Source organism: Rhinoraja longicauda, chromosome 13, assembly GCF_053455715.1.
Source record: "Rhinoraja longicauda isolate Sanriku21f chromosome 13, sRhiLon1.1, whole genome shotgun sequence".
Taxonomy (NCBI): domain Eukaryota; kingdom Metazoa; phylum Chordata; class Chondrichthyes; order Rajiformes; family Arhynchobatidae; genus Rhinoraja; species Rhinoraja longicauda.
In genome coordinates, this window is record NC_135965.1 from 21,675,424 (window position 1) to 21,691,193 (window position 15,770).

Here is a 15,770-nt window from a genome sequence, read left to right on the forward strand (position 1 = left end):
GTCTGGGGGTTTCTGAGGCAACCAGTTTGGGACCCCCAGAATCTGCCTCTGGTCCCACAGTGCAGGTGGTCAGTGGCTTAGGAGGTTGTCTGGCCTTTCCACTGCTTACATTGGGCTTCGGTGTGCTCCCAGACATAGAACATCGAACTGTACAGCACAGGAACAGGCTCTTCAGCCCACAATGTCTGTGCCGAACATGTTGCCAAGACCAACCCTTATCTGTCTGCACATAATCCATATCCCTCAATTTCCTGCATATCCTTGTGCCTATTGAAGATGTGTCACAGGTAGCTAGGGTGGTCTTTATCAGTCAGGTAATTGAATAGAGAAGTTTGGATGTTACGTTACAGTTGTACAAGATGTTGGTGAGGCTACATTTGAAGTATTATGTTCAGTTTTGGTCATCCTGTGACGGAAATTATGTTGATCAGCCTGAAAGTGTGCAGAGAGAATTGACAAGAATGTTGCCAGGATTTGAGGGCCTGAGGTACAGGGAGAAGTTGGGCAGGCTAGGACTTTAGTCGGAGTGCGGGAGGATTAGGGGTTATCTTATAGAGGTGTATAAATTTGCAAGGGGAATAGATTGGGTAAATGCATAGTCTTTTACCCATGGAAGGTGAATCAAGAACCAGAGGTCATAGGTTTAAGGTGAGAGGGGACAGATTTAATGGAGACCTGAGGGACATTTTTTTCACAAAGATGGTGGTGGGTATATGGAACGAGCCAGAGGAGGTAGTTGAGGCAGGCACAGTATTCAGACAGATACATGAATAGGATAGGTTGAGAGAGATATGGGCCAAACGCAGGCAGGTGGGACTAGTGCAGAAGGAGCATGACGGCCAGCATGGACAGTTGGGCCAAAGGGTCTGTTCCATGCTGTATGACTGTAGGACTCTATCCAGAAGTCTGTTAAATGCCTCTGTCTTATTGGACTTTGAACCCAATGTACTCAGTGGTATCCTGAATTTTCCTCCCCTATTTTCAGCACATGCCAGAGATGACCACGAGTCAGTGAGTGAGGTGCAGGAGACTTTGAGAACATCCTTGACAAGCTTCCTGCAGGTAGTCTCCTGCCATGACCGAGCTCGGAGTAGAGTGCTGGTATTGGGGGGTCAAGTGTTGGACCATGAAGCCCACCATCGAAGCTATCAAGCGGCACAGTGTGGTGCAGCAGGTAAAGCCACTGCCTCACAGTGCCAGAGACCCAGGTTTGAACCTGACCTCAGGTGCTGCCTGTGTGTGATGTTTGCACATTTCCCCTGTGACCATGTGGGTTTCCACCCAGTGCTCTGGTTTCCTCCCACATCCCAAAGACAGGCGAGTTTGTAGGTTAATTTGCCCTCTGTAAAATGCCCCTAATGTGTAGGGAGTGGATGAGAAAATGGGGTAACGTAGAACTAGTGTGTATGGGTGATCTATAGTTGGCGAGGACTCAGTGGGCGGTTCCTCTCCCAGTTTGCCCATGCACTCACTGCGTATCCTTCTGCAGTCTCCTATAGTCTCTTAAATGCTGAAGAACTCAAATAAATTGGTCAAAAATTATTTTCTTTTTTGCAAAGCCGTGTAGAATTTCCCTGATTATCTTGAAAATTTGAAAGTGCATTTACTTTTACTGTGAGCTGGTAGAATTCTCCCATTGTCTCCCACTTGGGGAAATATAATATTGGTATTGGTATTGTTTTATTATTGGCACGTGTACCGAGGGACAGTGAAAAGCTTTTGTTTGCGTGCTATCCAGTTAAATATTACTGTACATGAGTACAATCAAGCCATACACAAGTCCAACTGGTAGTGGAAAGAGAAAAATACCAGAGTGCAGAATATTGTGTTACAGTATTATAATTACAAAGAAAGTGCACAAAAAAGTGCAAGTTCAGCAATGAGATAGGTTGGAAGATTGGGACTACATCCTAGCTTATGAAAGGGTCGTTCAGTAGTCTGATAACAGTGGGGAAGAAGCCTTTCCTGAATTTGGTTGTACGTGCTTTCAAACTTCTGTATCTTCTGCCCGACAGGAGAGAGGAGAGGAGGGAATGACCAGGGTGAAAATGGTCCTTGAGTATGTTGGCTGCTTTCCCCTAGGCAGCGTGAAGTGGAGTTGATGGGAGAGGAGGGAGGCTGATTTGTGTGATAACGTGGGCTATATCTAACTCCACAACCCTCTGCAATTTCCTTTGGTGTCCAAGAAGCATTTGTCAGTGGTGCTTCTGCCCAAACTTCCATGTTGCAGAGAAGGAGAATAATGAAAGGCCTGGATAGTAAATGTGTAAAGGATGTTTCCACTAGGGGGAGAGTCTAGAACTACAGGGAATAGGCTCAGAATGGACATAGCTTTAGGAAGCAGAATATCTTTAGGCAGAAGGTGGTGAATCTGTGGAATTCATTGCCAAAGACGGCTGTGGAGGCCAACTCATTGGGTATTTTTAAGGTGGAAATTGACAGATTCTTGATTAGTAAGGGTGTTCCAGAAGACATTGCATTCAATGCAATCATTGCTGACCATCTGTTTCAATATCACATTCCCACCTTCTCCTCGTATCCCTTGATGCCTTTTTCATCCAGGGACTGATTTAATGATATGTTATTTTCACATGTACCCAACTACAGTGAAAGTCTTTGTTTTTGCATACAATCCGGTAAAATCATTCAGCAGACCTCACCAAGGCAGTACACAAAGAGCTGCCATGTTTCTGACGCCGACAGAGACACATAAAGTTGATCAAACATGGCAGCAGGCAACCCCCCACCCCTGCCAGACTCCCTTCAGTCTCAGCGCCCCCCCCCCCCCTCCCTCCCGCCACATTCCCCATTTGTTCTTTGAATAATTCCCCCTTCGACTATTTATCTCCTTTCAAAGTATAGAGCAATTTGGACCTGCAAGACTGTGGAAGGGAAGGTTCACTATCCTCTGAGTGAAGACATTTCTCCTCATCTCAGACCAAGAATGTTTGCCCTGTAACTTGAGGCAGAGATCCCTGGTTCATGATACCTCGGTCAGAGAAAGCATCTGCTCCACATCCAAGGAATATCCTGTGGAAACATCACCTGTCCATTCCCGCCACAGATGCAGTAAGACTCGTCGAGTTCCTCCAGCATTTTGCTTTTTGCTCTAGATTCCAGCATCTGCAGTCTCTTGTGACTCCGATCCAATACATCTGTTGGATCTGACCTCGATTATGTACACAAGCCATGATAATGAGATTACTATAGCATTTTCTTTTGTGCCAAATATGTCTTCGTGTTCTCCTTTGAATTAAATCCTCACAGACACTTAGAGTCATAGAGTCATACAGCATGGAAGCAGGTCCGAGAAATCGTGGACACATTGGTGATCATTTTCCAATGTTCTATAGATACTGAATCAGTTCCTGTGGATTGGAGGGTAGCTTATGTTATACCACTTTTTAAGAAAGGAGGGAGAGAAAAAGAAGGGAATTATAGACCAGTTAGCCTGACATCGGTGGTGGGGAAGATGCTGGAGTCAATTATTAAAGATGGAATAGCAGTGCATTTGGATAGCAGGAACAGGATCGGTCAAAGTCAGCATGGATTTACGAAGGAGAAATCTTGCTTGACTAATCTTCTGGAATTTTTTGAGGATGTAACAAGTAAAATGGATAAGGGAGAGCCAGTGGATGTAGTGTATCTGGACTTTCAGAAAGCCTTTGATAAGGTCCCACACAGGAGATTAGTGGGCAAAATTAGAGCACATGGTATTGGGGGTAGGGTATTGACATGGATAGAAAATTGGTTGGCAGACAGGAAACAAAGAGTAGGAATTAACGGGTCCCTTTCTGAATGGCAGGTAGTGATTAGTGGGGTGCCGCTAGGCTCGGTGCTGGACCGCAGCTATTTACAATCTATATAATAAAACTCTTGTTTGTTTGATCATTTGTTCCTGAACTACAGCCAAAACGGTACACGATAGCGCGACAATTTTAGGCCCTCCTTACTCACCGTCGTCCCTTTGGTGCTAATGGAAGAAGTTTCATTGAAATCTGTGTTATATTTTTAAAGTTATTCACAATTTAATGTTTAAATCTATCTCCTAGGGAGGGAGGGACGGAGAGAGGTGGATGGAGGGAGGGGGAAGGAGGGAGGGGGAGGAGGGAGGATAAGGGGGATTGAGGGGGATGGATTGAGGGGAGGGGAAGTGGGAGGGGAAGGGGGGAGGGGAGGCAGAGGGGAGGGGGAAGGGTGGTGGAGGGGGAGGGGTAGGGGAGGGAGGGTGAGGGAGGGAGAGGAGGAAGGGATGGGAGTGGGGAGAGGAGGGGGAGGGGGTGGAGGGAGGGATGGGGAGGGGAGGGGGATGGGAGGAGGGCGGGGAGGGAGGGGGAGGAGGGGGAAGGGGGAGAGGGGAGGGGGTGGGGTGGAAAGGGGAGGGGAGGGGGAGGAAAGGGTTCTGCACCAATGCAGGAGAGGTTTGGGCCCAAACTTGGTCTAGTATGCATTGATGATTTAGATGAAGGAATTAAAAGTAACATTGACAAATTTGCAGCTGACACAAAACTGGGTGGCAGTGTGAACTGTGTAGAAGATGCTATGAGTATGCAGGGTGATTTGGATAGGTTGGGTGAGTGGGCAGATGCATGGCAGATGCAGTATAATGTGGACAAATGTGAGGTTATCCACTTTGATGGCAAGAACAAGAAGGCAGATTATTTTCTGAATGGTGTCATATTAGGAAAAGGGGAAATGCAACGAGACATGGGTGTCCTTGTACATCAGTCACTGAAAGTAAGCATGCAGGTATAGCAGGCAGTGAAGAAACCTAATGGCATGCTGGCCTTCATAACGAGAGGATTTGAGTATTGGAGCAAAGAGGTCCTTCTGCAGTTTTGGTCTCCTAATTTGAGGTAGGGCATTCTTGCTATTGAGGGAGTGCAGCGTAGTTTCACATGGTTAATTCCTGGGATGGCGAGACTGTCATATGATGAAAGAATGGAACGACTGGGCTTGTATTCACTGGAAATTAGAAGAATAAGAGGGGATCCTATAGAAACATATAAAATTATTAAGGGATTGGATGTGCTAGATGCAGAAACATGTTCCCGATGTTGGGGGAGTCTTGAACCAGGAGCCACAGTTTAAAAATAAGGGATAAGCCATTTAGAACTGAGATGAGGAAAAACTTTTTCACCCAGAGAGTTGTGAATTTATGGGATTCTCTGCCTCAGAAGGCAGTGGAGGCCGATTCACTGGATGCATTAAAAGAAAATTAGATAGAGCTCTTAGGGCTAGCAGAATTAAGGAATATGGGGAGAAGGCAGGAACGGGACAATGATTGTGGATAATCGGCCATGATCCCATTGAATGGCGGTGCTGGCTCAAAGGGCTGAATGGCCTGCTCCTGCACCTATTTTCTCTGTATCTATGTATCTATGTCCTATGACTTTCGAAGAGATCCCCCTCCCCCCACTCACCATCAACAACACCATAGTCACATCTGTGGAGTAGTTAAGTTCCTTGGAACCATAATTTCCAGGGACCTTAAATGGGGGGCCACCATCGACTCCACAGTCAAAAAGGCCCAACAGAGGATGTACTTCCTGTGGCAACTGAAGAAACACAATCTGCCACAGGCAATGATGGTCCAATTCTATACTGCTATCATTGAGTCTGTCCTCACCTTCTCCATCATGGTCTGGTTTGGCTCAGCCACCAAGCACGACATCCAGAGGCTGGAATGGATCGTTCGCACAGCTGAGAAGGTTGTTGGCTGCAACCTTCCCCCATTGACGAACTGTACACTGCAAGGGCCAGGAAGCGAGCGGGCAAGATCATCTCTGACCCCTCTCACCCTGGTCCCAAACTCTTTGAAGCACTTCCCTCTGGAAGGCGACTCCGGACTTTCAAAGCAGCCACAGCCAGACATAAAAACAGCTTTTTTCCACGAGTGATAGTCCTACTCAATAACCAATGTCTGTAGTCTTGTTTTTGCTCTGGTTTATTTTCACCCACATGTTTAGACCGTAATGGTGTATCCTTATTGTTTTGATGTGCTTATGCTTTATTCTTAATTGATAAATGTATGTTTGTGTTGTCATTTGTGAGCGGAGCACCAAGGCATATTCCTTGTATATGCACATACTTGGCCACTAAATTTATTCATTCATTCATTCATTCATTCATTCATTTGGCCCAACTCTCCCACATCGACCAACATGTCCCATCTACACTAGTCCCACCTGCCTGCTTTTGACCCATATCCCACTCAACCTATTCTATCCGTGGACCTGTCAAAATCCTTTTTAAACATTGCGAGAGTACCTGCCTCAACTACTTCCTCCAGCAGCTCGTTCCATACACCCACCACCCTTTGTAAAAAGGGTGTCATGTACACATTCCTCTAACACTTTGCTCTTTGCTGAGGATTCCAGCATCTGCAGTTTCTTGTGTCACCACCACACATCTCCTCTGTCAGTGTTTTATGAGTTTCAATGAGATCCTCCCTCATTCTTCGAAACATTAGTGAATACAAACCAGTTGACCTGATTTCTCCTCATACAAAAGACCTGCCATCACAGGACTCTGTCTGATTAAGCTTTACTCAATCTCCATGGCAAATTCATCGTTTCTTAGGTTAGGAAACTAAAAATTGCACACCATATATGTCCAGTGCAATCTCAGCAAGGCCGTTTATGATTGTAGCAAGACACCCTTGCTCCTGTACTCAAGTCCCCTTGTTGTGAAGGCCAGCATACCACCAATTGCCTTCTTAACTACGTGCACTGCCTCAAGAAGGTGGTATCAATCATTAAGGGTCTACACCATTCGGGCCATGCCCTCTTCTCCCTGCTACCATCAGGCAGGAGGTACAGAAGCCTGAAGTCCCACACCCCCAGGTTCATATAACCCTCTGCTCATCAATGGAGCAGCTGTAAGGATGGTCCTAGGCATCCACATCACTAGCAACCTATCTTGGTCCCTTCAAATGGTGCTCTCTTAGACATCTGAGAAGATTCAGCATGTCCATGAAGATTCCTTCAAAATTCTACAGATGTGCAACAGAAAGTATTCTGGTGGGATGCATCTCAGCCAGCATGGCAACGGCTCTGCTCTTGATCTCCTGAACCTGCAGAGCGTGGTGAACACAGCTCAGTCCATCACAGGCTCATCACTTCCTTCCAACTGGTCCATCTCCACGGTGCAATACATCAGGAAGCCTGGAAGTATCATCAAGGATGCCTGCCACCCTGGCCATTGCCTTTTCCCTCCTCTTCCTTCTAGGAGAAAATACAGGAGGTTGAAAACTCGGGCATCCAGACTTGAGCAGCTTCTGCCCACTGCTATCTGACCCTTGTACCAATCACCTCTTTCATACCCCCTGCCTTTAAACTTTATACTTTAGATTTTAGAATTTAGATATACATCATGGAAACAGGCCCTTCGGCCCACTGAGTCCGTGCCCACCTGCGATCCCCCCGTACACTAACACTATCCTACACACTAGGAACAATTTTGCAACTTTACCAAAATCAACTAACTAACACAAACCTGCATGTATTTGGAGTGTGGGAGGAAACTGGAGCACCGGGAGTAAACCCATGTAGTCACAGGGAGAACGTACAAAATCTGCACAGACAACACCAGTAGTCAAGATCGACCCCGGGTCTCTGGCGCTGTAAGACAGCAGCACTACCCACTGCACCACTGTGCACTCCCAGAGGTACTGCCACATACTCTTATTTCTAACTCTACCTCATCCGTTTATTGTACCTAATATCTTTATGCACCACTCTGATTTTGCACTGTAATCTTGCACCATTCTATAATTCTGCACTCATCATTGTATTTATTTTTGTATCTACCATTACCATATGTCCTGTTTACTCTGTGAACTTCATGTGAACAAGCAATTTCATAGCACCCTGGTGTATACGATGATAAAGTAATCTCATCTGATCTGATCTATTCACCCTAAATGCTTATCAGTGAGTTATCCATGTGTGCATTAAAACTATTCAAAGACTCTACTTCCACTACCCTTTGAGGAAGAGCCCTAAAGAGTCGCAACATTTAAAAGAAAATAAATAGCCTCTTCTCCATCTTACATGGAAAACTCCCGAGACCTTTCAACTATATTTAATCAGACTTTATCTTGCACTAAATGTTGAATCGTGTATCTGTACATTGTGGATGACTTGATTGTAATCATGTGCAGTCTTTTCTTTGATGGAATAGCATGCAACAAAAGCTTTTCACTGTACCTCGGTACAATTGATGATAATAATCTAAACTAAAATTAACTAAACAGTGACCCTGAGTTCTAGAAATTCCCACCTCTTCCACTTCTATCCCTCGGGATCTTTCCAATAAGTCAACAGGTGACATGAAAGCAAGATTTGGAGAGAAAGATTGGTCTCAGAGGACAGTTTGCAAGATGAGGGGTATGAGGATGAGTGGCCATGCGGATTTGTGCGGAACTGCAAAGGATCATTGATCAGGATATCAAAGAAGCCACTTGGTAAGTGCTAATAAAATAATTAAATGAAATTGCAAAATCTAGGATCCTATCTTTATGCGTTAGGTTTCAGCAACTGGGGCATTATTGCTCCGCAGGTATCAAGTCCTAACCATGTATTCAAGTCAAGTCGAGTTTATTATCATATGCCTAAGTACAGTGAGGTACAGATACAATGATAACCTCGCTTGCAGCAACATCATGGACTCAGGTATCGTACAAAATCATAAATTATCCAAGACAACTAAAAGAAAAAGACAACGAAGAAAAGTCTCAATCCGTTACATCATCTTTTCCTTTTCTCCAGAGATGCTGTCTGACCCGTTGAGTTACTCCAGCTTTTTGTGTCTATCTTCAAAATAAAAAGACAGTTGGCTGTAAAATAGGGTGTTTTTTGTTACAGGTTCAATTTAGCATCTCCTCTGAAAGGCAGTAATGTTCTGAAAATGAAACATTTAGTCATTGCCACCCTAATATGTCCACATAAGATGTATTAAAGAAGTCCAAGGAAAGGTGCCTGTCCATTCCCTCACAGATGCTGTCTGTCATAGAAACATCGAAACATAGAAAATAGGTGCAGGAGAAACCCATTTGGCCCTTCAAGCCAGCACCGCCATTCATTGTGGTCATGGCTGATCATCCACAATCAGTAACCTGTGCCTGCCTTCTCCCCAGGTCCCTTGATTCCACTAGCCCCTTGAGCTCTATCTAACTCACTTTTAAATTCATCCAGTGAATTGGCCTCCACTGCCTTCTATGGCAGAGAATTCCACAAATTTACAACTCTCTGGGTGAAAAAGTTTCTTCTCACCTCAGTTTTAAATGGCCTCCCCTTTATTCTGAGACTGTGGCCCCTGGTTCTGGACTCCACCAACAATGGGAATATTTTTCCTGCATCCAGCTTGTCCAGTCCTCTTATAATTTTATACGTCTCTATAAGATCCCCCCTCATCCTTCTAAACTCCAGTGAATACAAGCCTTTCCAATCTTTCCTCATAAGACAGTCCCTCCATCCCAGGGATGAACCTCGTGAAACTATGCTGCACTGCCTCAATAGCAAGGATGTCCTTCCTCAAATTAGGAGACCAAAACTGCACACAATACTCCAGATGTGGTCTCACCAGGACCCTATACAACTGCAGAAGGACCTCTTTGCTCTTATACTCAAATCCTATTGTTATAAAGGCCAACATGCCATTAGCTTTCTTCACTGCCTGCTGTACCTGCACGCTTACTTTCAGTGACTGGTGTACAAGGACACCAAGGTCTCGTTGTGCTTCCCCTTTACCTAATCTGACACCATTGAGATAATAATCTGCCTCCTTGTATTTGATGCCAAAGTTCAGAATCTCACATTTATCTACATTATACTGCATCTGCCCACTCACTCAACCTGTCCAAGTCACCTTGCAACCTCCTAACATCCTCTTCGCAGTTTACACTGCCACCTAGCTTTGTGTCAACTGCAAACTTGCTAGTGTTACTTATAATTCCATCATCCAAATAATTAATATATATTGTAAATAGTTACGGCCCTAGCACCGAGTCTTGCGGCACTCCACTCACCGCTGCCTGCCATTCTGAAAAGGACCCGTTTATTCCTACTCTTTGCTTCCTGTCTGCCAACCAATTCTCTATCCATGTCATTACCCTACCCCCAATACCATGTGCTCTAATTTTGCTCACCAACCTCCTGTGTGGAACCTTATCAAAGGCTTTCTGAAAATCTAGATACACTATATCCACTGGCTCTCCTTCAACCTTTTTATTTGTCACATCCTCAAAAAATTCCAGAAGATTAGTCAAGCAGGATTTCACCTTCATAAATCCATGCTGACTTGGACCAATCCTTTTTACTGCTATCCAAATGTGCCGTTATTACCTCTTTAATAATTGACTCCAGCATCTTCCCCACCACTGATGTCAGGCTAACTGGTCTATAATTCCCCATTTTCTCTCTCGCTCCTTTCTTGAAAAGTGGGATAACATTAGCTACTCTCCAATTCACAGGAACTGTTCCTGAACCTATTGAACATTGCAAAATGTACACCAATGTGTTCACAATTTCAAGAGCCACCTCCTTGCGTACCCTGGGATGCAGACCATCAGGCCCTGGGGATTTATCAGCCTTCAGTCCCATCAGTCTACCCAATACTATTTCTCAACTAATGCAAAAAAAATCTGTTCCTCTGTTTCTCTAGATCCTCTGTCCTCTAGTACATCTGGGAGATTGTTTGTGCCTTCCTTAGTGAAAACAGATCCGAAGTACCTGTTCAACTCTTCTGCCTGCTGAGTTATTCCGGCATTTTGTGCTTTGCTCAAGATTCCAGCATCTGCAGTTCGTTGTGGCTCCGTCTAAGCAATCAGTTTTAAATTAATTTCCTTTCTCAGAGTATTTTTGTTTTAATGGCAGTGCTTAATCTCGTTTCCAGCTTTCTCCCACTCCTACTCCATCAGTCCAAAGAAGGGTCCTGAAATACCAAGCACAGACTGAAAGCACTCCTCATATTCCATTTTAGTAGTCTGAAACCCAGTGGTATGAACATTGGGTTTTGCAGGTTCAAGTAACCTACTCCTGTCTTTCTTTTACCTACCAGTCCACCTACTTTCTCTCTCCCTCTAATTTACCTTTTCCACACCCTCTCTCTCCCATTACCTAGATTTGTTAGCCATCTACTGTCCACCACCACCCTTATCTTGCTCCACAAATCACTTTCCAGTCTATATCTCCACCTTACCCCTCTCCTTTCCCCTACCTGACTCCATCTGCCCATCGCCCCCATTTTACCTGGTTCCACCTATTACCTACCAGCCCCTGCCCCACCCCTCCCTCTCATCGCTTCACCCTGGCTATCTTCTCTCCAGTTTAGTTTAGTTTAGTTTAGTTTAGTAGTTTAGTTTGGTTTATTGTCACATTAATGACAAACATGGTTACATTCGAGCCATCCACAGTGTACAGATACAGGATGAAGGGAGTTGACAGATCTGCGAGGAGATTAATAAGAGCATAGATAAGAAATGCTGCTGTTGGAGTGGGGGTGTAAAAGAGTGAAGTGATTGAAGTACGTGATTGCAGATCCATTCCTGGGACCAGCACGCAGACAGTCCTGCAGGGTCTTGATCCGTAATATCCACATCCATTCCCTCCACAGATGCTGCCTGACCCACCGAGTTCTTCCAGAACTCTGTGTTTAGCTCAAGGTTCCATCATCTGCAGTCTCTTGCATCTCCCTTGCCCAGTCTGCCAGCACGTGACTCCAGACCCCCACGAATACAATGTTCCTTCACTAGCCTTCAATCTTAGCCAGTGTCCACGATCGAGGTGAGAACTAACAGGTGTGTTAGTCAGGGACACAAGGAACTGCAGATGCTGGAACCTTGAGCAAAAACACAAAGTGCTGGAGGAACTTAGCCGGTCAGGCAGCATCTGTGGAGGGAAAGGAAGGGCATTGTTTTCGGTTGGTAACCATCTTCAGAATGTTCTGAAAGATTCATGTGGTTGTTTAAAGCAAAGGCATCAATCCTTCAGTGTATGGATGTCTTCTGAGTAGCTGTAATTGTTGTGTACCATTGTACCAGTTAATTAGTTCGTTTAATTTATTGTCACGTGTACCGAGGTACAATGAAAAGCTTTTTGTTGCATGCGATCCAGTCAAAGATCAGTCATGATTACAACCAGGACGCCCACAGTGCACAGATGCAAGATAAAGGGAATAACTTTCAGTGCAAGATAAAGTACTGTATAATTAACTCCAACTTTCACCAACCACAATAAGACTGACGAGAGTCCACCTGTTAATGTACTCCGCGATCGGGATTTCCAGTTACTTTCCTAAGACAACCAGGCAATTTGAAATTCGCCAGTGGGAGACCGGTGCAATAAGTGGCCGATAGAATGATGTTACAGAACGGTGGCCCTTTACATGCGGTTGCCTGGTAACGTGTTGAAGGCTGGGCCCACATATGGACCAAATGCTCCCCGAGTTGTGCTGCCCACGAAGGAATATCTGCAAATCTCCTCTGGAGACGGTGGCAGAATCTTGTACTAATTCTTTTGGAATTGTTCCAGTTCTCTGATATTTTAATCTATTCATGGCAATGTTGGCCAATTGTGCTGTCATTTGCGCGTCTGTGGAGCCTACAAGGATACATATATAGAGCAATCCAGGAACAATGATCCACCAGCCCTTGGCAACCGCTCTCTGGAATGGGCCGATATCTGTATCTCATTCACCTCTTGCCTGCCCTCATCTTGGGCCAGAATGATACGCTCTGTCGGCTTCGAGGAAAGTTTGACCTGCCTCGGTTATCAAAGGACGGGGATATCGTGGTCGGCGGGTCCTTCAACATCCACTACTACCGAGAAGAACAAGTTCTCGACTTCCGATCTCCTCCCGGCCCTCCTGAATGCAAAAGGTTAGTCCTTGCACCCAAACAGGGTTTCCTCAGAATGTAGAAACAAGAAGCCCCAGATGCGAGTTCACAAAACAAAAAGACACAAAGTGCTGGAGTAACTCAGCGGGCCAGGCAGCATCTCTGGAGAACATGGATAGGTGATGTTTTTAGTCGAGACCCTTCTTCAGACTGATTATAATGTTTCCTTTTCTGATTTACTCTCCGTGGACGTAAATAGTATCTTAAACGTTAACATCTAAGATTCAGTATTGCATAAGAGATAAGCTGGTACATCGATTGTAGCGTTGTGCAGTGAAACGACCGCGCTTTGGTCAAAACACAAAGTACTGGAGTAACTCAGCGGGCCAGGCATCATCTGTGGAGGGAATAGAGAACCGACTGATTGGTGCAGAGGAGTTTTGCTATTCTGATTACAGTAACATACTCTACTTGTCTAAGCTCCATGAGAAAATCGAGAGAGGTGGATATATGGAATGAGCTGCAAGACACAAAGTGCTGGGGTAACTCAGTGGGTCAGGCAGCATCTCTGGTGATGTTTCAGGTGAAACATCAGGTGAAACAGGTGATGTTTCGGGTTGGGACCCTTCTCCAGCCCGAAGAGGTAGTTGAGGCAGTTATTATAGCAACATGTAAAAGGCAATAGGACAGGTGCGTGGATAGGAAAGGGTTAGAGTGATATGGGCCAAATGCAGGCCGACTGCAGATGCCGACTGTACAAAGTCGCAAGTGCTGGAGTAACTCAGCGAGTCAGGCGCGCAAATGCGACCCGCTCAGATGGGGCAGACAAAATGTGTAGCAAGGATCTACAAGGGTTTACACCGAAGCGAGACACGAAAAGCTGGAACAACTCGGCAGGTCGGCAGTATCTCTGGAGAAAAGGAATAGGTGAAGCTTCGGGTCGAGACATTTCTTCAGACTGAGAGACAGGGGAGAGGGAAAATAGAGATATGAAAAGTTGCAGATCCAGATGGGGCATCTTGGTCGGCATGGAGCAGTTGGGCCGAAGGGCCTGTTTCCGTGCTGTATGATTCTATGACATTTCGTAAGAAAAGGCTTGTGCTGCTTCAACGTTGAACACCAGGCGGTGGGTGCAGGGCCCGAATCGGATACTCGACAAAGCATGTGGCGCTGGCGACGCCAGACCCAAGCCGGTCATTGTAAGCTTTATCGTGCATTTGGTTACGTGGCTTTATTGGCGCTGAACACCCCGCACTATCAGCCTCTGTTTATTCTACTCTATATGTCCTTTCACTTAAAGCGGACCCAAAACCCCACGCAACCGGGTGCTTCGCCGAGTTTTCGAAGGTTTGGCCCGTTCGTGTATTGGAAACTAATGACACAGCGCCAGAGAACTGGGTTCGATTCTGACCTCGGGCGCTATCTGTGTGTGTGTGTGTGTGTACGTTTGTACGCTTTCCCTGTGACCGCGTGGGCTATTCCAGGTGCTCCTGTTTCCCCCCACATCCCAAAGACGTGAGGGTTTGTAAGTTAATTGGCCTTCGGTAAATTGCCGCCAGCATGCAGGGAGTGGATGAGAAAGTGGGATAACTTAGAACTAGTTTGTACGGGTGGTCGATGATCGGCATGGACTGGGTGGGACGAAGGGGAAGGCGAAGGGGAAGGGAACGTACAAACTCCACGCACACGGACAGCGCCCGCGGTCAGGATCGAACTCAGTTCTCTAGCGCTGTGGTGGGACTAGGGAGCCGTTTCCACGCTGTATCGGCAAATTAAACCAAACTAAACTAAATTAAATGAAGACTCGACATTTTGCGTTCATCCTTCGCTCCAAGGAAGCGGCTGCCGTCTCGGTCGTTTTTCTTTCGTCTTTTGATTTCCTTCGAATATATGATTTCCTTCAGAATATATTAACATCAGTATATCTAACTCGTTACTGTAACGGGTGTCATCTTGGTAAGAATAATCTCAGTTGTTGTAATATTGCGTAAATCCAATTTGCGACTAATGAAGATAGTTTTAATTTAGAGAGGCAGCGTGGAAACAGACCCTTCGGCCCACCGAGTCCATGCCGACCATCCATCATCCGTTCACACTAGTTCTATGTTATCCCACTTTCTCATCCACTCCCTACACATTCGGACCAAATCTACAGAGGACCAATTAACTTGTAAACCCGTACGTCTTCTGGACGTGGGAGGAAACCCACGTGGTAACCGGGAAAACTCCGTATAGACAACGCCCAAGGTCAGGATCGAACACCGGGAGTCTGGCGCTGCGAGGCAGCGGCTCTACTAGCTGAGCCATCGTGCCGTCCCAAGATGTTCACGTTTGTTGCATATCTACTGTATTGGTATAGTTTCTGAAAATCAAACTAACCCCAGAATTTGAAAATGTGAAATGTCTAAAACAAAAGCGGAAAATGGCAGGAAATCTCAGCTGATCAGGCAGCATCTGTGTTCCAAGGTTCCAAGGACGTTACTCAGAATTGGGAAAGAGAGTTCAAACCAGTCTGAAGAAGGGCCCCAGCCCGAGATGTCGCCTGCTCATCCCCTCCTCAGATGCTGCCTGACCCGCTGAAATCCTCCATCACGTTGTGTTTTTGGTCAATTTTCCGGCATCTGCAGTTCCTTGTGCTTCCATCTAATACACCTATTAGTTCTCACCTCGAACGTGGACCCTGGCTCAGGTAACGAGAAGGTCGCACTTGCTCTTTCTTGGCAACCGACGCGGTCCTTTTTTCCTCTCTTAATTTAAATCTTCATGGAGAAATAACGCGATCGAATTTGGTGAAAGAAGCGGGGAAAATTTGGTGGGGTAATGTGTAGGGACATTCTAGCTGAACGAATAAACGCTCGCTTTAGATCGCTATCTCCATCGAAACAGCACATCGTGCAAACCAGGACACAAAGTGCTGAGGTGACTCAGCGGG

At 45.7% G+C, this 15,770-nt stretch overlaps 1 protein-coding gene across 1 annotated transcript in view; it reads left to right on the forward strand.

The window, feature by feature from the left end:
• The first annotated feature begins 1,126 nt into the window (after positions 1-1,126).
• The window catches only part of LOC144599049 (vomeronasal type-2 receptor 1-like), a 34,196-nt gene continuing 19,552 nt past the window's right edge, over positions 1,127-15,770 (forward strand). Inside the window, exons 1-6 of the mRNA XM_078409771.1 lie at positions 1,127-1,174; positions 6,950-7,172; positions 8,531-8,562; positions 12,726-12,880; positions 13,962-14,037; positions 15,466-15,527. Of these exons, the coding sequence (XP_078265897.1) occupies positions 1,127-1,174; positions 6,950-7,172; positions 8,531-8,562; positions 12,726-12,880; positions 13,962-14,037; positions 15,466-15,527 (596 nt within the window). The remainder of the gene's footprint in view (positions 1,175-6,949; positions 7,173-8,530; positions 8,563-12,725; positions 12,881-13,961; positions 14,038-15,465; positions 15,528-15,770) is intronic.